Below are 27,813 nucleotides of genomic sequence, written 5' to 3' on the forward strand. Positions count from 1 at the left end.
TTAAAAGATTGCAATGTATACATTATGAAATAAAAAATTATTTAACCAAAAATGGATTGCCCAACATTATTCCAGTTTAACAGAATATATATTATTATTACTCCTTAAATTATGTAACAATCTTACACCAGATTACTTCAAATTTAAAAGAATTCTTCATAATAGCTGACTACGAATCTTCTTATGATACATTTATTTAATACTTAATTTAACTTTAAAAAAAAAATATATAATTTTCTAGTATAAAAATTGTTGTATGAATATTTCTAATGACAATCTGATATATTTATGTATATGTATATATATAGTGTATGATTTCACTTTACTTATTTGAAAAATTAAAATTAAAAAAAACATAAATAGTAAGTAGAAAAACTAAACAAAAATAATAAATCTAAATACTTACATAATCAAATTTAATATTTGCTGCGAACAAATGGCGACTTTATTACTATCCTTACTATCATTTTGTAATGCTAATTGATGTAATAAATCAACGGTAATTGAATCAATAGATGAAGTCAAATTTTTTGATGAAACTAATAATGTACCCAGTGCTACCAACCCACGTAATTGAGCTTCTGCATCTGAACATGTTGGTAAAACTTTATTTAATAAATTTACAATTGATTGTTGGCTTGAATAATCTTTTTTATTTATAAAAACAATAGATAAATTCAATAAAATCGTTGTTAAAGCAATCTAGAAGAAAAAAAACACAAATTAGTGTTACATAAATAAAAAAAATATGACAAAGGTAAACATTTCGGTTTTTTTAAAAAAATTAATTAAAATTTTGCATGTATGCTTGTTATTTGAAATTTTTTTAATTACAGTGGTCTACAAGTTTTATTATACAGATAATTTTCTAATACATTTTTTGACAGTGAATCCAAATATCACTTCCTAAAAACTTCATTTTTTTGTTAACCATCACTTTTAAAAATGAAAATTGTTAAAACAATTTATTTTTTCTACTAATATACATGTAAAAATTTATTGCGAGTCAATGTTTATATTAATAATGAAATGTGAAGATTGTCTGAAGATATTTGTAAATGGCTCAGAATGGAACAATCTGGAGTAGTGCGACTAACATGGTATTATTTTATAGAACAGCATTGATACTGTTTACTATGACTCATTATTTCTAGGAAAAATAAATTTTTCACACAATATGATTTAATCAATAACCTTTATTAATGCCATTTTAACTGATATAATCATTTCAATAACTATTTTTAATATGGAATAATTTGAACCAGAGAATCAGTTATGTTATGGCTTTCTCATGAATATCTTCACAAGTTTGGTTTTCTGTTTTATTAATACTTTTACTGATATAGATGTGTATTGTTTTAGTTCAGCTTAATACATATTGGTTTTTATGGAAGTAATTTATATAAAAAAGTCTCCTAGTTATAAATATATAAATCATCCTAACAATTTTTGCCTTGTGTGTGGTGAATTAACTTTTAAATCTCAAAGAAGAAATATTACTCTAGTTAAAAGATCAAATAAACTCTTATCTAGTGTAAATAGGATATCAAACAAATCTTAGGCCTCTCATAACTGCTGTAATTCTTGTAAAACTTTACTAAACTGTTGGCTAAATGGGAAACCGTAAGATATTCCTTTTGGTGTTCCTGTTGTGTGTAGACAGTCTAAGAACAACTCAACAGACTTACAAAAATCCAAAGCATCGAAAGTAAATTCAAGAAATTTGTAGCATATTCTAGCCTTTCTTCAGCTATAAAACCTATTTCACACAGTGAAGAGTTACCTACTCCAGTTCCGCCAGAAACATTGAGTTTAGAAGAAAAAATTGATGATGAAGAAGACTATAGTGATTTAGAAACTAAAGACAAGGATCTAAATTTCCAAGGTGAGAGCACTGTACCTCACAAAATTAAGTAGAACTTAATGATCTATTTTGTAATTTTAATTTGTTTAAAAGGCAGTCAGAATTACTGACTTCAAAGTTAAAAGGCTGAAACTTCCTTGAAAGTGGCACTAAAATATTTGTAGAATACCGTTTAAACAAAATATATGTTTTACTTACTTATATACATTTTGGGCTACTTTGACCAACTTCTCAAAAGACATGAGGTTGGTTCTTCATACACTTATTTCTATTCTACTTTTTGATGATCTCTAAAAATAAAATGCCAAAATTATTATTATTTTTATATATTTAAATGTCATTTTGGCCATTTCTTAATGAAATATCAAAAAAAAAAAACAAAAAACAAAATATGGAGTTTTACTACTTTTTATGTCTACCTACATCTTAAGTCAAAATCTTGCAGTCCTAAGAAAAATGCATGAAAACAGAAATGATTCCAATAACAATCTAAATTAGTTGAAACTGAATGATGAATCTTTAAAAGTGAGTGACATTGTACATGAATTATTACTACTACTACTAAACTCATTACAGGTTGATGATAATAAGTTATAAACTAAATGGGCACAAAGACTTTTAACATCATTATCCCTTTGCTGTGAAACAAAGTAATCACAACAGAATAAAATAAATTTAGATTTGCACTGTGCCACCAAAAAACTCTTTTCTGATAATAAATTATTTTTATGAGCTCAAATATCCTGAAATATTAGATAAGTAACCAATACAATACACACTCCATAAAATGTACCATACCATGTAACCCATACGTTTGATTACAAAAACAAATTTTTGTTTCCATAAAATCAATTCTAATAGGCTTAGTATAAGAAAAATAATTCAAAAAGTTAGCTTTAAAATTAATTTATAATATTATTTATGTTCATTTAAACCAAAACAAAAGATAATAAAAAAAAAATGTTACAACTAATAGCAATAACACTTTACCACTTTTTTCTAGGATCAAGAACAATTTTTAGCAATAATTTTAATGGTGTTTGTACTAAAATGTAGGAAAAATATTTTGTTTTTATTCAAAGAACGACATGTCTTGTTTGTTAACAAAATGCACTGAGATATAAAAGTATTATATATGCCTATAATGATTTTTTTTTTCTCTGAAAACCTCTTGTAACTTCATGGACTGCCTGGCTGTATGTAAGGTCTCTCTATCTTGTTGAATTCAAGCGTTATTAATTTCGTCCTTAATTAGCTCTCCCATGAACAGGTGAATGATTTCACAGTAACAAACTAAATTTATTGTTTCTGTGAAGAATATTGAACCAATTATTCTTCTCCTGAATATTGCAATCCACCCCCCAATCTTTTGGTCAAGTAGAGAAATTTCATGTACGGCATGTGGGTTGTTGGCAGACAATAAATGCGAAGTCAGGTATGTGTATATAGCCTAATAAATGGAACCATGCCTTATTAGTAAAAAAGTATATAATAAAAATATTAACAGAACTTGTCTGCTATTAACTGTTGAAACTATTCATATTACTGAATTCTCTTTTCATACTCTATGGCCAGTAACTTTTGAATTGCTTTTACTTTATATGGGATGAGACTGAGCTTACAAACTGCTTTGTGTGCAGTAGTAACACTAACGTTTTTATATTGGACCATCTGTTTCATTGACTTGTTGGAATATGTTGTACAGCAGCTGATATGTCATGTAGTTTATCTTCAGTGAGTACTGGTGGTCTGCCAGTTCATTCATAATTCTTTACAGATCCTGTATCCCTAAATTTCTTGATTAGTGCTCTTACACTACGTCCATTTGGAACCAGTGTACCTGGAAATCTAACGGAAAATTGGTGTTCATTGTCTGTGCATACAAATACTTACAGAAAGCATATTTAATGAGAAATATTCATTGCACACCATTCTGAATACAAATGGAAAGACAAAGTTTCAATTTTTCAAAGGTAACAAGCATACAATGAACAAGACTGGAACCATTGAACTCAAGAACACCAACCTGACTAGCTCAGGACACAATGCAGAATTATCAACCTTTTTAGAAAACATTACTCACAGCACATGGAATACAATTCTCAACATATCATTGTTTATATATGGGTGGGTGGGAAGTCCTTTTACACTGTAATAAATCCAGCTTAATTGGGCTCTGCTGTTGCCAATTCTCACCACTAACATCGCTTACTGCTGCTGGAAAAGGTGGGGAGGTTAAGCCATAGTGAAGATTGTCCAGTGTATATATTTGTGGTGGGATCACCTTAGTTGTAGTTGAGTGTGGAATGATGGTGGATATGAGTGCATTCACTGTCGAAGAGCATTTGTTAGCTTGTGTGTGGGTCCACAAATGTCCACACACTGGTAAAACATTGAAGAACATTATGAATGACTTCTTTGTGCGTTTTGGGAAATCGTTACAATCGTTATAAACATTAATGACATGGAAAAAGAAGGCTTTTGCAACAGGAAGTGTTCTTGATGTGCCACGCAGAGGGAGGTCAAGCAGTTGAGCTGAGACGTGTGCTGCTGTGGAGGCATCAATTCAAAGATCATCAGTGAAATCAACACGCAAACATTCTGCAGAAATTAAAATTTTTTGTCCAGTCACAGTTAATCAGTTGCGTGATCATTGTCACTATTATCGTTGGCCATTGTCACTAAGGTTACCTTGATCAACATGTTTATGCATGTCAGTTATTGCTTGAACCCTTTTCAAGTACAAACGATAAAAAGAACGTCAAATTCCCAGATGAGTATGCGTTTTATTGAAGCTCTCATAACTGAAATGTTTTTCTGAATGAAAGAAACCCTCACTTTTTTTAGGAAATCGAACACCATCCGCCTCATGTTTTGGGCTGGGATGATAGCTGAACATCTTTTTGGTCCTTATTTTTTCGATGGTACAGTTACTCTGAGAATAACTGACGAGTGGTTGATTCCACAATTAGTGGCAAAAGGGATTGCTGATATTATGTTTCAGCAAGACAGCGCTCCAGTGCATCTTGCTTTGAGTATTCATAGACACCTCAATGAAATTTTTCTGAATTGCTGGATCGGATGTGGGTCAGAAGAGTTATTAGCTCCATTGCCTTGGCTGGCAAGAAGTCCTGACCTCACCATACTAGACAATGCACAATGGAGTTTTGTAAAAAAAAAAAGAGGCCTGAAAACACTGATACATCAACAATGAACAGTTAAAAGATGCCGTTTGGTCAGCATTTAAAATGATCGCCCCTGATATGCTGTTGCGGATGAACAACTAAACATGGAGATGTATTCAGCTGTGCTTTAAACATGGTAGAACTTACACAAATGTTTTAGATCCATAGAAGGTAAGTTGCACGTATCCTAATAATATTGTAACTAGCGTAAAGAGAATTCCTGCCACCATGTAGGTGAATAGTTACTTTTCAAACACACTGTATTTCAACGAGCTTTTTTCTTTTCCTTTCTAGCTTTTATATCATATTATGTAATAAAAAAAATTAAGTCAACATGACAGCCTCTTCACTTTTTCAAATCTACAGAAAACAATTCAGCAATAAAAGAAATAAAAATACCAACGTTAATACAGGAATGAAAATTAATAACATGATCTACCAGTTGGTATAACAGTTCATTCCCCATCCCTACTGTTCATATGTTTTTAATAGTTATTCACTATAAAAACAGGATTTTATAACAAATACAGTTTAATTTTATAATTATACAAAAATATGAACACTACTGGTACAAATTTCTGTCGACAGTTATAAATTAATGGCATTTTCACACAACTAGTAGATCTTAGATTAAACAAAATGAACTATAAAACTTTAAGTGTATGAAACAGTACAAAATAATTATAATAAAAAACCTTTTTTTTTATGAAAAAACTTCTTTACATAGAGATCGGTTTCATGAAATCAACACATCTGTTTTGACTTAAGTTTACATATAATTAACAAAAATTTATTAACATAAAAAAAAATTACCTGTAATTGTTTATTAGGCATTGAACTAGACAAAAGGGATGTGAGTATTTCTAATAAAGGCTGTCGATTATCTAATAATAATGATTCACCAGTCGGATGTAGAAGCATATTAGATAATGTACGTGTTGCTAGCATCTGATTCGCAGGCAGAGCGGTTGGATCTAAATGCTGTTTTAACGTTTTTAATATTAATTCACCAGATGAACCACCGCATAATGAAGCATTCACTTCACTATTTCTTATTGCCAATCTTAAAACATCTAATACAGGAAATAAAATTTCTGTAAAGAAGAAAATTAAACTGATCAAACTGTGAACAAGATTATAATTATAAAATCGATAAAATTATAACCAATGTAATTGGTTTTCTGGAAAATAAAAACATATTTACATACAAATAATTAATTTTTTTATTTAAGAAATTACAAGTATCGACTATGATTACTGTTTATATTGACAATAAGAGGTAAATGAAATCAGGTATGGGTGGGATTTGAATCCAAAACCTTCTGGTAAAAGAAAGAAATGTTACCACTCTGCCACGGACTGATTTAGGGACAACTAAAAAAATTCAACATTACTAATCGATATAAGATAATCACAAGGTTGCACTATCAGAGACATCCATGTATAAAAAGAAGTCAAAATACATAAATAACAAAACTTTGAAAATAAACAAATATTCATGAATATTTTAACACTTTGCAGCTGAACATACATATGTTATTGTACATACATTGTAACATACATATGTTGTTGTGCACCATGGATCAGGTGTATGGTATATGGACAATGTTTGTAGGTCTTTATTGGATTTTAGCACTTCACTAAAGTCTACATTACCTTGCTATGTTTACCATTCCCAGCTAATTGAATGTATTATTTTGAGGAATTTTTACCCTGCAATAATTTTTTTCTGTTTTCCAAGAGACACAAATTTTTGTTTTTATTATACTTTTTTTCATTGATTAATCTATTTTTTAGCTTCAGTTTCTGTTCTCTAAATTTCATAAGCACTTTCAAATTATTTTCATGCATAAGACAGCAAACAGATAGATGACTGATTTTTTTTAATTTTAACCTTATTGATCCATTTTTCCCCTATTTGTTTGTTCTTTTTTTTTTTTTTTAATATATTTGCTGTTTATAATTACAAATTAAAATATCTTATTTGCATTATTTAAAAGAAATATCCCTCAATGTATTTTTTAAAAATTATTTCCATAAAAATTATGTAAAAACAAATTTTAACATCTCGAATCAAAAAAATCATTTCAAGATTTAAAAATTCTAAAATATACTGAACACAAAAGAGGATGAAGGTATTTAAAATATGAAACCAATGAAAGTGTGCATGAAACAGTCTGAATTCTTACTAAAACACACATTAGAAAGTTACAATATATAATATGACATATCATTTTAATAAGATGTAGAAATGACTACATTAATATAAAACAAAAAATAAAGTAATAACAATAAAAATGAGCAAGTAAAATAATTCAAACTAGCAGAGCTTATGAAACTTGACATATTAAGGTTGACAGATAAGAAACAACCTTTGATCTCCAGTGTGTACTACATGTGGTCTGTTTTGGGGGGGGGTTCTAAGCATTAAAATATATATATATATATATATATCTTGTCGCATGCTCGCAGTTCTATGAGAATTTTAGAGAGCAACAAACTAAAAATTTCTTATAAACACAATTTATTACTCTAGAGCAGCATTTATCAGCCTGGGGGTAAGTGATATAAAGGGGGGGTCGTGAAATCAGCCTACAACTCTACATGTAAACAATAATGAAATCATTTTATGAGAAAAAAAAATCATTTGTTACAAACATTTTAATTACATTTAAGTACATATGAAAGAAAAATAAATTAATGAGATGGTTGCGTTTGTTTTTCATTTAAAAGTTTCTCCATAAGTGGCAGATCTATATTAAAAACACACAAAAGCAAATTATTTTCAAGTGATAAAGGATGATTCCTATGTTTATTTTTTAGCGCAACCACAGACAAAAAAACCCTTTTCATAGAGATAAGATTTGGTAAAAGGGATTAATATTTTCAATGCTTTTGTGACAAAATTTTCATATACACTTTGACGAGCAAGTCAAAATGGTACATTTTGACTTGCAACAAGATTTAGGTACTAAATCTTCAGATGTGAACTGTAGTGTAACATTTTTATCGCCAGAAATTTTTATGAGGTGGTTGTGAATCTCAACTGGTAACCTAGCAGCTGCAACAACATTTTCACTTAATGGATTCAGTCCAATTGAGAAATCATTTTTATCTTCTGGAAAATACTCCGTCAACTGAATTTTTAGCTCATGAAAATGCATCTTCATGCTATCTGAACTGTTGTAAATAATAGTGTCTCTTTATCAAAATTTTTCTCAATATAATTGGAAGGTAGTGGAAACATATCAAAATTTTTGCTTTGAAAATGTATAATCCAGATATCATCAAAAGCTTCTTAATGAAAGCATAAACTTTGTCATTAATAAATGTTTTCATCATGTCCTTGTAAATTCACAATCAAGTTTTTTAAATGCAAAAATACATCAGGTAAGTAAGCCAACAGCAACATTTATTCATTATTCTGTAAAAACATTAAGAATGGTGCTTTTATATATTATTAATTCATCTTGCAATTCCAGTAACTGGGTTAACGCTTTCCCCCATGATAACCACCTGACTTCTGTATGGAAAAGAAGAGATTTTTCTCTTTTTGCCCATTGCATTGCAGTTTAGCAAACAGCAGCAGCTAAATAGTTTTAACTGGGTTGGGGTTGGGGGTTGCAAAATATTAATTATATATTTTTTTTACTTTCTGGAGGGGAGGTTGTGGAGCTAAAAAGGATGAGAATCGCTGCTCTAGAGACATATAAACAAAATAAATATTAAAAATAACGATTACAATAATAATAACAATATGTATATATAACCTACAAAATAGTAATTCAAATAAAAAGGTTAAGATCTGTTTAATAACAGTTAAAATAAAAAAAAAACAGAATACAGTACAATTTACTAAAAACATTATAATGACTACTAGAACCTAATATTGCATTAACAACAAGATAACACTAGAAAAGTCTAAACTTCATACAATTCGATTTTTACAAGTATTATTACTTTTACACTTTATAAAAGAATACACTACACTTTATTAATGACTGCCACTTTCACTACTGTTTATTAATAACTCACCAAACAATTTCCTGCATTCACCCACTGCCCACAATGGAATGCTCATGACATACTCTTCACAAGTTGTTTCCACATGCTTACAGATATTGCTGTCACTGCAACCACGTCAAACTCAGGCTTGCAAAACTACTTACTATTATTACTTGTTACACAACTGCACCAAACACGGCCTCATACTCACTCTCTCCACTGGTCACTGTCAATACCCCTTCTTAGTCTGCAGAATCAATACCTAACTCATCCCTTTAATTGCTGGAAGCATAATAATTTTCATCGTTTGTGCCCTTATGTTTTTCTATAAATTCTTATTCCAGTAGAGTAACCCTTCTGCTAAAACAACAGCTTTTGGAGGAGCTATTGTCTGTAATACAAAGAACAAATTGTTAAATGGACCGGTTACTCTAAGAAAAGGATCCCTTTTATTTCCCTCTTTTCATTATTATTTTCTCTTTATACTGGTCCTGTTACAAAATATATATAGATATACAAGGTGCTACCCAAAAGTTCGGGGAATTTTACCATAAAAATAAAATAGCTTACCATAACTTATAATTTCCACTGTCTCCTTCAAAGTAATCCCCTTGGGCATTGATACAGTGATCCCAGCATTTTTCCCATGATTCCACGCATCCCTGGAAGTCTGTGGGTGTAAGTGTTCGAAGCACGTTTTGCGTTTCTTCCTGAATCTCCTCAATTGTGTTAAAACGACGGCCTTTCAATTGAAATTTTATTTTCGTAAAGAGAAAAAAGTCACACAGGGCAAGGTCAGGAGAATAGGGTGGGTGGGGAATCACTACCGTCTTTTTGGAAGCCAAGAAATTCCAAATGGCTAGTGATGTGTGCGCAGGCGCGTTGTCATGGTGCAGAACCCAACTGTTGTTATCCCACAGATCTGAATGTTTGCACCTAATGCTTTCATGTAACGCTTCAAAACTTCACAATAGAACATCCCATTGACAGTTTGGCCAAGAGGAACAAATTCCTTATGGATAATGCCTTTGATGTCGGAAAAAACAATCATCATGGACTTCACGTTACTGTGAACTTGGCGTGCTTTTTTTGGCCACGGTGAACTTGGCAACTTCCACTGCGACAATTACTGCTTAGTTTCAGGGTCATACCTGTACACCTTATCTCATCACCTGTTATGATGTTGGAGATGAAGTTAGGGTCATCTCTTGCTGAATTTTTCAATTCACTACAGACAGCTACGCGATTTTGTTTCTGATCGCTGTTCAACAGTCTCGGTATGAATTTTGCAGCAATGCGTCTCATGTTCAAATTGTCCGACAAGATGCGTTGCACAGACCCATATGACATTTGTACGATTGCACAAACATCATGGATTGTTTGTCTACAATCTGCAACAATAGCCTCTCACACTTTTGCGATGTTTTCCGGTGTTGCGATTGTTGATGGTCTTCCTGAACGCTCATCGTCATCGACTTTCGTTTGTTCATCTTTGAATCGTTTGACCACAAAAAAGTTTTACTTTTACTCATAGCATTGTCACCAAATGTTTCCACAAACAAGTGATGGGTTTCTGCACCAGTTTTTTTAAGCATGAAGCAAAATTTGATGCAGGTTCTTTGCTCTTTAAAATCTGCCATTTAGAACTTTGCCAAAGCAGTAAAACACAACGTTACACAACTGCACGAAAGTCAACAATGCAGCCTCTCACCATCACAGCTGTTGGAACACTGATTTTCAAAGAGTACTGCTAGCCACATCTAGCGTCAGCAGGTCGTACCAGCAATGGTTCACGTGCAAAATTCAAATTCCCCGAACTTTTGGGTAGCACCTCGTGTATATATATATAAAATTAATTTTCTAAATAATTAAGCTGAAATACAAAAAAAAGGTCAGCAAGTAGAGTTATATATTCTCTTTTTTTATAGTAAAAGTATTAAAAAAGCAAAGATTATATTATTAAGTATTCGTAATAAAATTGTAATTTGGGATAATAGACTTTACAATATTTAATCTCTGAGCCAAAAAAAAAAAATTTCAAACAAATCACGTCATAACTTTCTTGTGTTTTCAATTTGAATGCACACTTCCCACTGGTTTTTTCTCATTATTTAAATTACCTTAATTTAGTTTAATTCTTACTAATTAAATTACCTTTAGTCTTCCTTTGTGCTTATTACAGCTTTGATTTTTTGAACACAATGAAATTATGTTTGATTATAGATGTCATTATGATGTAATCATTTAATTTTATTTTTTAATATTTTTTTTTTATTTTCCTAATTGGTTTATTGAAATGTGATCAACTTAGTGGAACATCCCAACCCCATAGAGGAAGACACCTGCCTTGTGATGCTTCCGGTCGCCAAACCCCTCCGTTCCTAGCCCTGATGAAGAGCAATTAGTGGAACAATAAGAAACCCCCCCTTCCATGGCCCAAATGGAGAGGAAGATATGTATGACATGTAAATGAGGTGTAGTCTTGTAGAGACTTAGGCCGACCATTCCTTAAGACATGTATTAACTGAACCTCAACCACCAAAGTACCAACAAAATCCATGGTCTAATATTCAAATCTGTATAAAAGCAACTAACTTTTACCATGATTTGAACCTCAGAACTTTCGACTTCAAAAATCAGCTATTAAACAACTGATTTGTAACAAGTTAATCATTAAACCAGCCCGGTCTAATATTTTAACATTTGAGTTAAACTTTTTGAATTTAATAAAGAAACTGTAATTGATTCTACTTATCTTACTTTTGCTTTTTCTTAGTAGTGATTTCTTTGATATTAAGGGAGGAGATTTTTTTTTTAATTAGGTTTTCATTAAAAAAGGCAGACAAAATGGAAAAATAAAAAAGAATAAATAACCCAGGGTTATTAAAAAAAACATTTGAGCTAATAAACTAAACAAAGGTAATAAACAACATAGTTACGGCATAATTTTTTGATTATTGAAAAATCAGTTAAATAACCTTTGAAAAAACAGCTGTGAACAGAATTTTTAGATTAACTAAACTTAATTCCTCCAGATCAGTTTGATCATAAAGATGTACAAAACTTTCTATGAAATAAATGTTTTAAAAATGTCAAATGTTATTGGATAACAGGTGTAATTACATTTAAATCTACATAAAAAATGAAACTGACAATACAGATTAATAATTTCTTAGTTTTTAAACAATGTAATACGTAAAGACAAAACTTACCAGGTGACCAGTGAAGTAACTGCTTTAATGTATTCAAATCATCATCTGAAGGATGAGATGAAATGTCAGCTAATTGTATGATTGACTGAAGTTTTTTTCCTTCAACTCCATTATTAGATTTCTTATTAAATTCTTCTAATTTTTCTAAAAAATAAAATAAATAACATCATAAATAGATCAAAAATTGCATAAATAATTTCTGAATAACAGATATTTTATGATAAATATGTTTATTTTCAAAGATAAATAAAATCAATCAATTCACAAATCTATGCATTAAAATGAGGAAGTGAGAATTACAAGAGGGGATACTTAGCACATTTTCTTCAAACTATCTTGGAGGATCAGTCAAGAGTTTCAAATTTATAGCAATAAAGTTTACAGATAGAACATCAAATTGGGATTGTAAATATGTGCCCAGATTATTTTTGTATTAAATTTGCTGACAGGTTTTTTTCAAAATAGATTAAGATATATGAATATCTCTATTGCCTCTTTCAAAAAATTCACAGATTTAAAGATGGAATCCTGATCAATGATAGAAAATTGTGACTTAATCTGAAATCTGGCTAATTTACAGATTTTAGATTTCTATGATTGATGATCAGGGCTCCATCTTTAGATCTCTGAATTTTCTGAAAGAGGAAATGGAGTTTCAAATCTGTAATGACATGATTTCCAGTAAAAACAATGCAGGCAGGGTAAAGCTATTGTTACATAATTGGATAATCTTATATACCTGCTGTACCGTACTGTACTGTATGATTATCCACGTTTCTGGTGTTCTTTGATCAAAGGGTTTGATTAATAACTTTTACACAAACGGTAAGCCAGATTAAATCTCAAACTGTAATTGGGTTTTCCATAAATAATGTAATAATAGCAAAAAATCTTTACTCTATCATGTTTTATCTATCTAAATGATACACATATAAAATTATCAGCTACATGCATGAGTTTGTTAAACTATTCATTACAATTACTCCTCTGTTTTATTAATTAATAATTAAATCTTAAGCAGTAAAAATGACCATACTTTTATTAATTTATTCTTTATTTTTTAAGAATAACTGATTTTCAGAGGTTCCTCCATTATTAGTTCCTTTCTTTCGCAATAATGAATTTACAAAAATTACACTTATTCTATTGAAATATTTTAAATATAATTCAAAACTTAAAATAAAAATTGGATAGTGTTAATCCGAAGTATGAGCTAGTTTTCATTTCTTTTACTAAAAAACGAATCACAATATTATGAGAGTCTTTCGATGATTAAAGACAAATGGCAACAGTGAAAAATTATTTATAAGAATAAACTGAAATGTGATGTTAAAGTTAGCACCCCTGACGTAGAAGATACCAGCTGTTCAAAAAGAATTTCCATTTTAACCACTTTTGTTTAATTCAAAATGTCGGCTCTGCTTGAAGTTAGTAATGCACAAAAGTAGCACGCTGTGATAAGTTTTTTATTTTCTGAAGTTGTAAAACCAGCTGAAATTCACTTGCAGATGTTAAAACCAGTGTTGTAAAAAGTGTATTTACAAATTTTTGTAAGATTGAACAATTTGAATCGTGTAGAACAAGTGTCATCAATTTTCATCATAGCAGACGACCAGTGGAAGTTTTGACTGACATTTTGCAAAATTGCATTAATATTCTTAAAGATAGGTACATACAAATTTGGGAAATAGCTGCAATTTGCTGTGTATTGACATTGTCAATTCCATTATTATCCATGATAACCTGAATTATCATTAAACATTCGCAGCTTTTTCGTAGCACAAGTTTGGAAAAAATGAGCGAATCAAGGATGCAGTGTAAGAATGACTCGGACACCAAGGTGAACAATTCTTTACCACTGGAATAAGAAAGTTCATAGAAAGATGAAAGATAAGTGACTATATGTAGCTGGGAATTATGCCAGGGATCCCCATCAAATTTTAAGATTCATTTTTCCTGACTTTTACTAACCAATTTAGTAAAAATTTCCTTAATTGCATAATGTTACGTTTCTGCCATTTACTATACAAAAAAAAAAAATTATAAGTATACATATACATATATATATATTTTTTTCTGCCTCCACCAACCCCACAGCTGCCGAATCAAGTCTTTTTTTATTTATTTATAATTACATTCACTTTTAAAGTTTATTTTTTTAATGATTTTTTTTACATATGCATTTAAAATTAGGCTATTTTTTGTGATAAATTTTTTTAAATAAATTACATTGCAAAGTACAAAAAAAAACAATATTAAAAATTTCTTGCATAAAAATGAACATCATAGTAACTAAAAGTAACACAAATTAGAAATAAAAACCAAAGCAATTTTTAAAAATAATTGGCTTGCACCTAAGATTGCTTAAAAATTTTTCACGAAAACTAGCCTATATTATTTTGTGAAGTACACAAAAAAACAATGTTTAATAACTTGGTTTATATAAAAATGCTAACAAACATAGATTTCATTTTAACAAAGAATATATGCATGATCACAACTTAACGGAAAACTAAAATCACTGAGACTAAAAGTAATACAGATAAGAAAATTAGAAAAGAACACCTTATTTTATACAAAAAAACAAAACATTTACTTGAAAAATAATTTGTCATTACTATTCTAACATAATAATAATAAATAATAACAATAACATGAGATCTCATTACATATGTATTACTACGTACATATAAAACATGGGGCAACTTTTCTTCAATATCTTTAGGTTCCTAATGGTTTGCCCTTTCAGTAAAAGTTTAATCCTAGCAGCTATCTTCTACTCTATTCTTCTCCCAAGATTGTAGATCTCAACATTTTTTCTTTCTTCTTCCAGTTTTTTAATCTCTGCTTGCATTTTCCTTTCAGGGCTCTATTCTTTTCTTCTTAAAAGAAATTTTTCTTGTTTCTACACGACATTCTTCATATTGTTTTCTAGAGCTTCTCACTGCAGTGAGCATTTTTTGGTAATGAAAACATTCTTCTTGCCCCCAAGCATCTATAACTGCCTCAACAACTTTTCGTTAATAAATTATTGTTTCTTGTGCAAATTCTCCACTAGAAGAGATTTGTTAATGATAAAGCCAACTCTAAAATGCAATTCCCTGGAATTTTTTGCATTGATTTTTTCTAAAAATGCCTGGCTTTTCCTGCCTGTGGGAACCATGTATGTTGAAAAGTAGCATTAGTTTTACTGTAATAAATAAATTTTAATTTTTCTACAGTCATTTATCTCGTTAATTATTAAATGATTCTCATATGAAAAAGTCACATATGCTGAATATTACAGAAGAAAATATCTAAGGTTTGTGATTTATGAATAATTTCATTCAACATTAACTTCAACTAATACAATATTAACATCAACAAATACAGCGTACTGAAATATTTAATTATTAATACCTTTAAAATTACAATTTCATTTATTATCTGTATGTAGTTTCATCACAATTATTTAATGTAATTATTTTCATGCATTAATGTAAAGTAATAATTTATTACTTTTTGGTTCATTCATTTTTTTACATTGAAATGCTGTTCTTGTTATCTATGTAGTAGCTCACTTAACATTTTTCAATTGTTCTATATATCATCAACATTGTCATATGGTTTTTTCTCCTTCATTTTTTTCTGTTGCCAGCTAAATTTTTGAGTTGCTGATAGCTCCCATTTCTTTCCTGAACATAAATAATTGTTACAATTTTCCAGCTTATCTTTTTTGTATCTTCAACTGGTTCCTTTTAGCACTGTTTTTATCAACCCATGTCTTTTCATGATATGTTCCAGCTTTCCTATTCTAAATTGCTTTGATTAAGTTTCTATCTTGTTCACTCTCCTCATTATTTCTTAATTTTTTCCATGTTAATATTTCTAAAACTCCAGTCTTTCTTCTTCCATTTTTCTTTGTGTCCATTTTTCACAATCATACAGAACTACATAATACTTCACATGACAGTTCTTCAAGTTTAACTTCACCTTTCTAATATTAACTGTTATTTTCTGCTAATTGTTTCCTTAGCAGTTATCTAATTCTTTTTATCACTTTTTATAATCTTCTGTTACATTGGTACCTAAGAATCTCTACTATTATTCCTTTTCAATTCTTCTTCCTTTCTGTAGGCAATTATTAACTTACTCCAGTCTATCATAATTATTTTTATTTTCCCAACATTATCATTTTACATTCAGTATAGTGTTTTCTAGCTTAGAAATTATTTGTTAAATATCCTGAGCTTCATTTCATAAAAAAAAAAACCAAACCATGTCGTTTGCAAATTTTATACAATTTCTTCCAATGCTGATTCCATACTCTCCTAGAGCTACTTTTTTTATCATATCTTCAAATACTTATTAATTAAACAAGGTCAGTACTGAATGATGAAATAAGTTAATGTATATGATCTGCAAAATAATTATAGAAGATTACTTTATCATCTAAAAAAATATTTATTTTCACAAAAAAAAAAATCTTACCTAATATTAATTTTAAATTGCCATGATCAAATCGTAAATATGTTGTCTGAGGAAATAATTTTGATTGAAGAGGTGACTGCTGTAAGTCTGAAAAAAAATAATAGTAAAATTATCTGAATCTAGATAAAAATTTCTGAAAATTTTAAAAACCTTTTTACATTCTTATCATATAAAGATGGTTTTTTTCATATCTAATATCCTTATTTTATTTATCTATAACTTTATAAATTAAGAGACAACTAATATTTAATAAAAATGAGATTTTCAGGCCATTGTTAAAAATTGTATGTCAAAAGAAATGATTCGATTCACAACATTTCAATAAAATGCTTGCGGATGGCATCTGTTTTTGAGATATATATATATATAGAATAGTTTTGGTCACTTATTTTAAATCCTGTTAAAATCATTATATGAAAAAAAAATTAAAGCATGTGTAGTTTACATTTAATTTTTATAAAAATATTTTTTTTTAATCTCAGACCAAGTTCTTCCAACTTCTCATGAAAAACAGTTTTCACTATTTTTTTGTATTCTACCCAAAACCTTTTAAAAAACATAAATTAAAGCTTGTATCACTTAAAAAGTGCTCTTGACTAAAACTTTGGAAATCTTGGACTATGATTCCATAAAATCCATACTGATTTTAAAGTCCATATAATAAAAATTTAGTCAATAATTTTTCAAGATGAAAATAGTTTTAAATCACTTCTTTCATTTTTGTTTATCCGAAATCTTGTTAGGAATAAAAATTAAAGTTTTTAACAGCCTTTAACCATTGGACCCACCCAAGCATATTGATTCCTTCAGTGAATGTTGGTGATAGGCCACACCTGAATTAACTCGACTGTACTATTCAATATAGAATAAAACAGTATATAAAACCATCAAGTTAACTCGATTAATATATTCCCAACTGTATTATACTCATTATGTACAACAGCAGTTTGAATACCACAGCCTAGAATTGTTGCCAATTGTGTTTTATAACTATTACATAATGATTAGAAAATTTTATTTTTTACAGCACTGAAATCACTTGAGTTCTTATCAGCTGTTTAATAAAGTGTAAACAGTAAACATAGTATCATCTAATAGATCACTCATTATCGATAGATATTGAGTTGTTTTTACTAAATTCTAATACTGAATTAGAAAATATCAAAATTAAATTTTTTCTCTCAAACTTACTACAACCAAATTACACTTAGAGAGAAAAAATTGTTATCTGGAATTTTAGAAGTGGAAATGGTAAAGGGGCTTATAATAAATGTAAAAAAAATAATAAATGTGTGAGTGAAGGTGAAGGAAGGGTGATTTTAAGGGGTTGAAAGAAAAAATTTTCCAATACAAATTTGTAGATCATACAAAAATCTGCAGCTTTTGTAGAGGTCACTTTTTAACATAACCTCAAAATTTCTGAGAAAAATGTGAAAAATCTTTTTTTTTCATTTTTTATCTTTCATTTCTGCAAAAACAATTTAATTTTGACGAAACTTGGTGAAAGCATACTTTTCTGTGTCTTAAATAATCACAAATTTTTTGGCATAAACTTTCACCAGAAATTGCAATAATACTGTTTTTCACTCCTTTTCAACCCTCTACCTGCTCACGCATTTACTTTTTTTTACATTTATTACAAGCCTCTTTACCATTTCTACTTAAAAAAGTCCAGGTAACAAGAGGTTTTTTCCGTCTAAATGAGTTATTTCGATCGATGTAACTGTGATATAGTACTGAACTCAGAAAAGGGAAGTGAAGTATGCATTCCATCTTCATTGAATGTTACAAAAGGATTAGATAAGTAAATTAAAAAGATTTTTCTAAAAGAAAAATTATGATTATTTTTTAAACATATTGTAATTTCAAAAAAAGAATAATATAAAAATTACTCATTATAATCATTAAAGATTTATATACGTTTAAATTAAGACTAATAAAACAACCTGGCATAGGAGAGTAAAAATACACAAGAGACCCAGTAGTTAAAGGGTTAAACTAAAATTTATTAACATTATATTTCAGATCACCTTCATTAAATTTTTCAGAAATTAAGACTAATAAACTGTGTAGTGTATACTATAAATACACTGCTAAATACTGGATGAAACTTTATGCACAAACAACTACAGGTAGTGGTAAGGAAAATGAAAGGGATGTGTGTAAAATTATCTAGAAGATAACACAGATATAACCTTTAATAATTAGAATAAATCTAAAGCTTTCAAGGCACTAAAAAAAAAATAAAGGAAATAAACAACATTTAAAAAAATTGTGAATATAAAAATACAAGTGAGAAAAAAGAACATTTTAAGAAAAGATTATTACGGCGCTAACAATAGGTTAGAAATAGTTATGTTACAAAAGTAAAAATGTTTTCTTAGTTTGAAGGTATTGCAATGGTATATGCATTGTAATTATATGCATGCAAATTACCTGGTTTAATATTTCCATTAGTTACATTGGAAGCATTACTAAAATCTGAAGATGGGATATACCTTGCACCACCTGCACAAACATCAATAAATAAAAAAGCCATCAACGTTTTTCAAATGACTAGTATTTTTATTGTAAATGTGCTTTAGATATAATAAATAGATATTCTTTAAAAAAAATATTTAAAAAATTACAAAACAAAAAATATCATCTTTCTAGTCATTACGAACACTGAATAAATGACATCAGCTAATCTGATGTGTACTCTAATTATATTCATCATTCTCAGTGATGTATTTCATATCAGCATTAACCTCATTTTGTTGACCCCTGACCCATTGGTTGGTTGGAGGAGAAGGGTCTGATCTCCTCTAACAAAGTCGTTACTCTTGCAACACTTACAGAATCTTGTTTTTTTTTTTTTTATATGACCAAACCATTTGAGACATGGGATTATTATAAAGCATTCATTACCTTTTCACTTTGGATTTTATAGAATCTAGTTTGTGGATGAAACATCTACTGCTTCATCAGTTATACAGTACCTGTAACTGGCACTGAGATATTGACCAGCATTCACTCCAAAAAAAAAAATTAATTAAACAACAGTGTAGCATATTTTTGATTTGGGAAACCATCTTCCTTACCATTCTATTATATTGTAAATATAACATGGAAACATTTTCAAGCTTGCTACTTGATTTGAAACTAACATAATATTTTCAGAAAACAAAAATGTCCAAGAAATTTCCATCTGAAGCTGTTTTTAAGTGTTATCAATGCTACAAAGTGACCCTACACATCTTCTTCATTTTATCTATTATCCGACTGCAAATAAGTTTCAAACAACCAGGACTCTAGTTAATTTAATCTATGTATATGCACATGTGCTAAGAGAAATTTTATTATTTTTATTATAACCTCAGACATGTTTATCCATGAATTTTAATGAGGAAAATGAAATAAGGTAGAAATAACAATCCTTGTTAGGAATTGAATTCAAAATTGCTAAAGTGTTTAAACTAAACCGACTGGCCAGTCAGAATTAATTAAGAGGCTTTACCCAAACATAGACTTCAGACTCTACAATATGCTAACGAATATAAACAATAAAAAAAAAAATAATTTACTACTTTTTATGTAAAATATTTTTATTATTGCACTAACATCAATAATAACTCATAATTAAAAATCAAGACAAGGACTACAAGAAAACACTTTAACCTTTGATCTGGCAAATCTAGCAAGGCATATTTGACACTCATCATTCAACAATAAAAAAACCCAAAAAGTTAAATTTTTAATTTTTGATTATCATATGTCAAAATAACTAAAATTTAGATGATATGAAAATTATAAGACTGGAGTGCTTATTTTGTTTTTATAAGTTATAACCATTTAAATACAGTTGTTAGTGGATTGTTTTTATAAATTTTTAAATTATATTCCTTCCAAAAAAATTGCTATTGTCTTCATTAAAAAAAAAAATTATTACATACAAATTATGGCTAACACTATTTCCTTTAAATTTAAAAAATAAATATGTTAACAAAAATAAAATCAAGCATGCCAACATAACCAAGAAACTACACTCATTCTTTTGTCATTTTCACAAATTACATAAAAGAAAGATTTATTATAAAAATTATTGTACTGTAAACAAAAATGTACACAACAGTCGATCGTATTGGTGGGTTAGAGAAATGGGAAAATCTAAAGGGAAAAATTTAAAAAAATCTTGTTTGATTTTATTTATAAAAGACCTGAAAACACAATATGCCATTTACAAACTACTTTGTAGCCATTATTACACTTTAAAACATATCTTTCAAATGTCAATTTCCTGTGAGTGTACATTCTTCAAGCCTCTTGCTGAAGTTTCTCACACAGTTCAGAAACATTTCAACAGTAATGTTTGCAATCTCTTCATTAATATTCCTTTTAAGTTAATCAATACTTTGAGGATTAGTGTTGCAGACCTTATTTTTCAAAAAACTCCACAAAAAGCAGTCACACATACTTAAATCCATTGATTGTGCTTGGCCATGGAATGTCTCAAGTTCTTAAGAAGAGATGATTTATAAACAACTATTGCATCACAATATTAGACTTGAACAGTGTGTACTATTCCACCATATTTTTGAAACCCAGAGATCTATTAAATCCACTTAACTGATTAGTTAAAAATGTTTCAATTATACTGATATATGGAATCACAATAGCAGTTGTTGCAAGAATGTTCTTATTTTCAAAGAAATATGGTCCAGTAATTTCCTACTACCTCTTTTTGTGTAAAGGGGTAGCTAATAAAACCGCTTTAGATTTTCTAACACATAGGATTGAAAAATTTGTTTAATTGCAAAACCATTTAAGTAAAACTTTGCTCCATCTGTCATCCATAAATTGGGGAGAAACTTTCGGTCATTTTCAATCTAATTTAACATAACTTACAAAAATATTCACTATTTCTCAAGTCTTGAAGGTTCAATTCATGAACAGCAATTTATATGGTTGAAAATTCAAATCTTTTGACAATATTCTTCATAATCTTGTATGTAATATGTTTAACGATCTTCAATGAATTCAGGCCAATTGTGTTATACTCTGTAAAACAGCAACTGTAATGGCATCAATATTTGCAGATGTGCAAACTATTCTTGTTTTAACAGTAGGTGTGTTTTTTGTGCCGAGGATGTTTTTAAAAATTCCGAACATAAGTATTTATTGCATCCACAGATAGAACAGAAACATTTTTTTAATGTTATCACTGTCCTCAATAAAATGCAATAGGCGTAAATAACAAAAAAGGAAAGAAAAAATGGACGTAAACAAAATGTCAAGATTTTACAACTAAATGGAAGCCAAAATGAAAATGAAGATATCACAGATAAAATAAACAACAAAAACAATGTGGGTATAGATGTCCATAAATGTTATAAATTATTAAAAAATAATTACAAAAAAGTTACATAACAGTGCAAGTCAAGGTGCGAAGAGTCATCACTTGCATAAACTTAAACAATAAAATTTAAAATGAAAAGATAAAAATATTTTTAAAAACTAAAAGGAGTTCATTAGAGCATCCTTCCTCTCTAAAGGAGTCTGTCATTTTAATATTCTGCAAAATATGCAAGACATTATCAAAAATAACTTCAACTAGGAGGTAACTTGAACTTATGTATTAAGGCTGCATAATGTACATAATCAATGAGGATGTGGAGATTTCTAATCTTTTTCATCATGATCCTGTTCCATCACAATATGTGGAAGACGTAATTGTCATCTCACAGTCGGCCACATCCTTGTGCATTTTTTATTTTTGCAAAACTACCTCTGAACAGCTGGGCACAATCAGTTTTTGAAATGCAATCTTACAGTAACTGCACATTGTAAACCACTTCAATGCTCCATATCAACTAATGGCAACAAAGCAACTGTGCAACCTTACAAACCAGAATCTTGGTAAATTTGTACAGAAAATTATCTATGGCTCATCTTGTACAAATAAGTAACATGATTTTCTTAAAGAAAATTTACTAAAATGAGACAGAACACTTACCCAAAAATAAAATCAGCAATGCAACGTAACAAATCTGATTCTGCCAGTTTAACAAGAAAAAAAGAGCATAATTTTACACATAGATATAAGACATTACAATCACAGAATCAACAAATAAGACTAACAGGTTCCATATATTTTAAAACTATTCTGCTGCTAGGATGAATTTTGGCAAAATATTTAATAGTTTTATATATATAAAACAATAAATATCTAAAATATTACCTGTAAATGGATCACAATACTGTGCATTAAAACCACTACTGGCACCAGCCACTCCACTATCATTTGTTTCTGGTTTTTTAGAATTGCTAATTATAAAATTAGCAACTTGTTCAAGAAAGCTTTGACTTAAATTATTTTTCTGTATAAAATTTTGTGCAGCATGCCACGGATCTTCACCATCGTTATATGGTAATTTCAATGGTGGTTTACCATCTTCTGTATCGACACTGAATACGTAATCATATTCCTGAAAAATAAACAAATTCATAAATTTTAAGTCTAAAAATATAGAATAAGATACACAATATAACAATGTGTATTAACAAAAACCCACTTATGACTTATCCAAAACAACAAACTTACATAAAATAATACATTCATACACCTAAAAATCTTTCTATAAAAAGTTTTATTACTTATGTTAATAATAATTATTTATTATTCGTATTTATGTAAATTTTATATTATATTATTTATATTGATAATTTTACTACTTCAGTGTGTTTGTTAATATTATTAATTATAACACAATAGATGTAAAATGTTTAATAAAATTATATTACTTTTGATAGACAGTCCAATGAACTGTTAAAAAACCATGAACAAAATTTAAGAAAAATTATTTCTTCATTCTAGTGCATTGTTCTCAGTCATAAGTGCAAGAAGAGATAGCAATAAAATGTAATCAATTGAGATAAAATTCCTAGAAGCAGGTAGGAGAAAATATAGAAAAAGATTAAAAAATAAATAAATGGTATTTATTTGCTGTAGGAAACAATATAGCAAGGTAATTCAAGATAATTTGGTAATTTAAAGTAATATATGCCAAAATGAGGGTAAAAAAAAAATACTGATGAAAACCTATATGATGACCAAGAAGATGGCCCATCAGGAAGAAAAAGAAGTCCTTGATCTGTAACTCAACACAGCCGACAACTAGACAGAGGCCCAAAAAACTTAAGTGGGAACATTCAAACAAGAATACAGCCACTGTTTTTTAGGACAGCAATATTGGCAATTGAGTTCTTTGATCATGGAAGTATTGTACAGCCTGATACCCATTAAGAAACTCTAAAAAAAAAAAAACTGACATGCTACTGAGAACAAAATACTGAGAAGCTGTTCAATGGAATTTTGTTTCTGTACAACACTTCAATGCTCACTAAAAGAAAAATGTTTTAGAATTAAAGTGATTTTGCTTGAAAGTCTTTGAACATCCATTGCACAGTTTTAATCTCTCACCTACTGAATATTATCTTTATCTTATTATAGAGACTTGAAATTGCAAGAACTGAAAGATGAAGTAATTAATAGATTTAAAATCACTGGTGGAAAAATTTTCTGAAAACTGAATAATAAAGCTGGTAGAATGATTATGAAAAATGAGTTGCACTGTATGAATGTCGACACATACCAAATACATCGGTGAAAGAACCTTTGCCGATATATGTCGACAAACACAGATAAGCTAGAGTAGGTGTCGAGACGATAACTAGAAATTAAAAAAAAGAAAAAAATCAACAGTACCAAATTCTAAGGTAAATAGATTACGAGAAATCCTCGTAAAAAAGGAAGGTTAAATTTAAGCCAAACATAAAAGAGATAAAATATATATCTCTTATATATAATAATATATCTCTTATCTTATAAACAATATAAGAGATAATATATATCTCTTATATTCAAAATGCAATCTTTCCAAATAACTTCCATCTTTAGTGACAAATAAATATTTAATGATGTCAAAGTGATAAGGGCATTTTTCCCTTCCCAATTCTCAATATCTTAACTACCTCAATATACAGAGTGATACAAAAGTTTTGCAATACAATGGAACAACTCATCAGAGTGATTACAAGTTAGCACGCTTTAGACACTGCTTCAGTATCATTTGTTTTTTAGTTGTGTTGGTGAAAAGAGGTAGTGATGTTGTCGTAAATGAAAACTGAATATCAGGCAATCTTGCATGTGAGTTAAGTGCTGATCAGTGTTTAGAAGAAATGAATCCTGTGCTTCGAAAGGATTGTCCTCATTGTACAACAATATTTAAGTGGTACTGAGAGTTTAAAAGAGGAAATTTGGCCATGAGGATTCTCCAGATTAGGTTGACAATCTACATTTGTCACTGAAGGAAACACTGTTGCAGTATGAAAAATGGTTATGACCTACCACCAATTAAAGACATCCTTGAGCACTAATGCACCAGCAGTTCAGGCTATTCTGCGATAACATCTTCAAATAAGAAAGCTTTATATTCTTTGGGTATTGCATAACTTGACTGATGATTAGATTACACATCATGTTTCATGGTGCCGTGAAATGCTGAAAAAGTTTAAAAATGGGAAGTCTTGGCTGTATTAGCATCCCAACTGAGGCTCAGAACAAAGTAACGGTGTTCGAAAATGAGGAGACCCCTGTGGCTATTTGAAAAGCCAGATCAGCGAAGAAGAGAATGGTGGCTTGGCTTTATTTTTCAGTATGAGAAGAGTTTTAAAATGAGTTGTGTAGGAAACTCAGAAAACTGTTACAGGGAATTGGTATACCAAGGAATACCTGCTTAAAATTGTTGAAGTTCTCAAGAAGCTAACCCAAACTCAATGACAGATATGGTTTCTACACCATGTAAATGCTCAATCCCGGCGCTCCAAAGTTTGCTCAGTATTTGGCTAGCCCTGGGATAAAACTGTTAGAGTACCCTTCCTAGAGTCCTGACCTCATTCCATGTGACTTTAAGCTGTTACTCCATATGAAGAACAGATAGACCCATTTTACAAGTGATGATGACCTGCTAACAGCTTGGGGGCAATGATTGTGCCCAGATCTCTGATTAAACATGGCAGGGTTTTTCTTTGAAGATTGGTTTCAAAGAATGGAGAAGTGTATGATGTGTGGTAAAAAGATTTAAAAAAATTAAAGTTGTATTGCAAAATTTTCCTAGGGCACTTCATATAAAGATTAAATTTGTTTTTGTATGTGAAAAAATGCTTGGCTAATTTTTTCTGGTGATGTAATACTTGGTCAATTAGGACAATATTTTTTTTCAAAATCCATTCTACCTTAGGACAAATAAAGAATTTAACACATAGGTGTAAACTGATGCCATAATCAGTTTAAAAATAAAATTAATTAAAAATAAGTGAAAGTTACCTTTCCTTCATAAATTTTTTTTCCGCCCTCACTTTGTGAATTTTCATTTACACTACTCAAAACATTACCAATTTTGGACCATTCTTGTGTACTAGCAGACCAACTATAACATACAGCTCCATTACCTTCTCTAATCAATTTAGTCTGACCATTTGATTTTCCTGGTTCACGTAATGCCTCTGTACCTGGTAGGCTGCAAAAAACAATTGATCGGTCGATAATAATCAGTTTTTTACAGAAAGAGCTCTAAAACAAGAAAAATTAATTATAGAATTACAGTTCCAATATATTTTTCGGTCTAAAAAGGGAAACAAAACTTTGTATAAGGTCTACTTTTTACCAATCTTGATTTGTGATGAAGCAAGGACCATGGCTCTAGGTAGCAAGTTAAGATTCAAGTAATTGATTTTACCATGCCAAACCACCAGAGCTTAATTAAATTGGTTATAGAACCAATTTAAAAGTTGCAAGATTTTGCACTCCGTTACATACATGCTGTTCAAAATGACCATCTTAAAATTTTTAGCTTAAGCATTAGCTTTGACCATTTTTAAATTTTTATCTCATCACACTATAAATCAGTAACCTATAAAATGTTAACTTGAAATTTATCCTGGAAGTTTTCCACATCATAAATTTTCTAAAGCAAATAACATGTATTTATCACTAGAGTGGTATTAATTTTCTTTCTATAATTTTTAATTCTTCAGATTCCCACATCACAACTAAAGAATACACACTGAAATTCAGACACTTATGTTTTAAAAACACTAAAACACATGAGTAATAAAATTTTAGTCCATCAAACAAATCTAAGAGTTAAATTGTCTTTGACCTAGACCTTCCGATCAAGCACAAAATAAATCAAAAGCATAAATTTTGAAGAGGCAAAAAACTTGAAACAATTTGGAAAAATGTCTACATATAAAAATGGAGTAACAATTTTTAAAGTGTTTTTTTTGTAAAGTGCAAATAATCAGAAATGTTACAAATGACCTACAATCTTTACTGACCGAATTGACATGGAGTGATTCTAATTTAAACACAGTTTATTTGATATATAATAAAAAGAACAAGGGCAAAAGAAATGGTTGATAAGAAATGATGTAAAAACAGCAAGTGAATGGAGAAGACCCAACAGAGCATATTCAGTTCGGGCAGATGAAGCAAGTGCTAAAAATGGCATGAAAAAGAAAATGGAAGTAACAGAAAGATGAGGAGGTAAAATCAGGAAACGATGGAAGCAAACTAATGAATATATGGAAAGGAAGAGCCACTGAAGAGGATAAATGATGGAGGTCATTGATTCATCCATGAACACTGTAATTTCAATATAATGCTAAGTTTAATATGGCTTGTGTATTCAAATATTTTTCCGTGTAAATTAATTTTGTTATATTTCACTTATTCTAAAATGATAAGTTGATACTAATCATATTCATTGAAAATAACACTGATCCAGTGTAACAATTGACTTACTCAGAAACTTTTACGCCACCAATTTCTTGTTGAGCTGTGGCATTAAGATTTTCTACCTCTGCATTAAACAGTGCTATAACTGATTCATCAGCCTGACGTTGAGGATCAGCACTAAAGACTCGAACAACACCATCACTAAATATTAAAAAAAAAAAAAAAAATTAATAATAAACTATTAATAAATCAGAAAAACAACAGCTTACCACTGAAAAATTTCAATGATAATAAAAA

General features: G+C 29.5%; 1 protein-coding gene across 5 annotated transcripts in view; it reads right to left on the reverse strand.

Annotated features, from left to right (window-relative positions):
* Positions 1 to 27,813, reverse strand: part of Plap (phospholipase A2 activator protein) — a 73,491-nt gene that overhangs the window by 18,195 nt on the left and 27,483 nt on the right. For 4 of the 5 annotated variants that reach the window (XR_012758188.1, XM_075378449.1, XM_075378452.1 and 1 more), the window contains exons 6-13: positions 27,583 to 27,717; positions 26,104 to 26,296; positions 22,957 to 23,203; positions 19,173 to 19,244; positions 16,737 to 16,823; positions 12,267 to 12,410; positions 5,863 to 6,143; positions 407 to 702 (exon numbers count right to left, since the gene is read on the reverse strand). Coding sequence is in view for 4 of the 5 variants with exons in the window: in XM_075378449.1 (XP_075234564.1) it covers positions 407 to 702; positions 5,863 to 6,143; positions 12,267 to 12,410; positions 16,737 to 16,823; positions 19,173 to 19,244; positions 22,957 to 23,203; positions 26,104 to 26,296; positions 27,583 to 27,717 (1,455 nt within the window). In the remaining variant the exon portion in view is untranslated. The remainder of the gene's footprint in view (positions 1 to 406; positions 703 to 5,862; positions 6,144 to 12,266; positions 12,411 to 16,736; positions 16,824 to 19,172; positions 19,245 to 22,956; positions 23,204 to 26,103; positions 26,297 to 27,582; positions 27,718 to 27,813) is intronic. The other variant, XM_075378451.1, reaches the window with a different exon arrangement.

Source organism: Lycorma delicatula, chromosome 11, assembly GCF_047948215.1.
Source record: "Lycorma delicatula isolate Av1 chromosome 11, ASM4794821v1, whole genome shotgun sequence".
In the NCBI taxonomy this organism is placed as follows: Eukaryota; Metazoa; Arthropoda; class Insecta; order Hemiptera; family Fulgoridae; genus Lycorma; species Lycorma delicatula.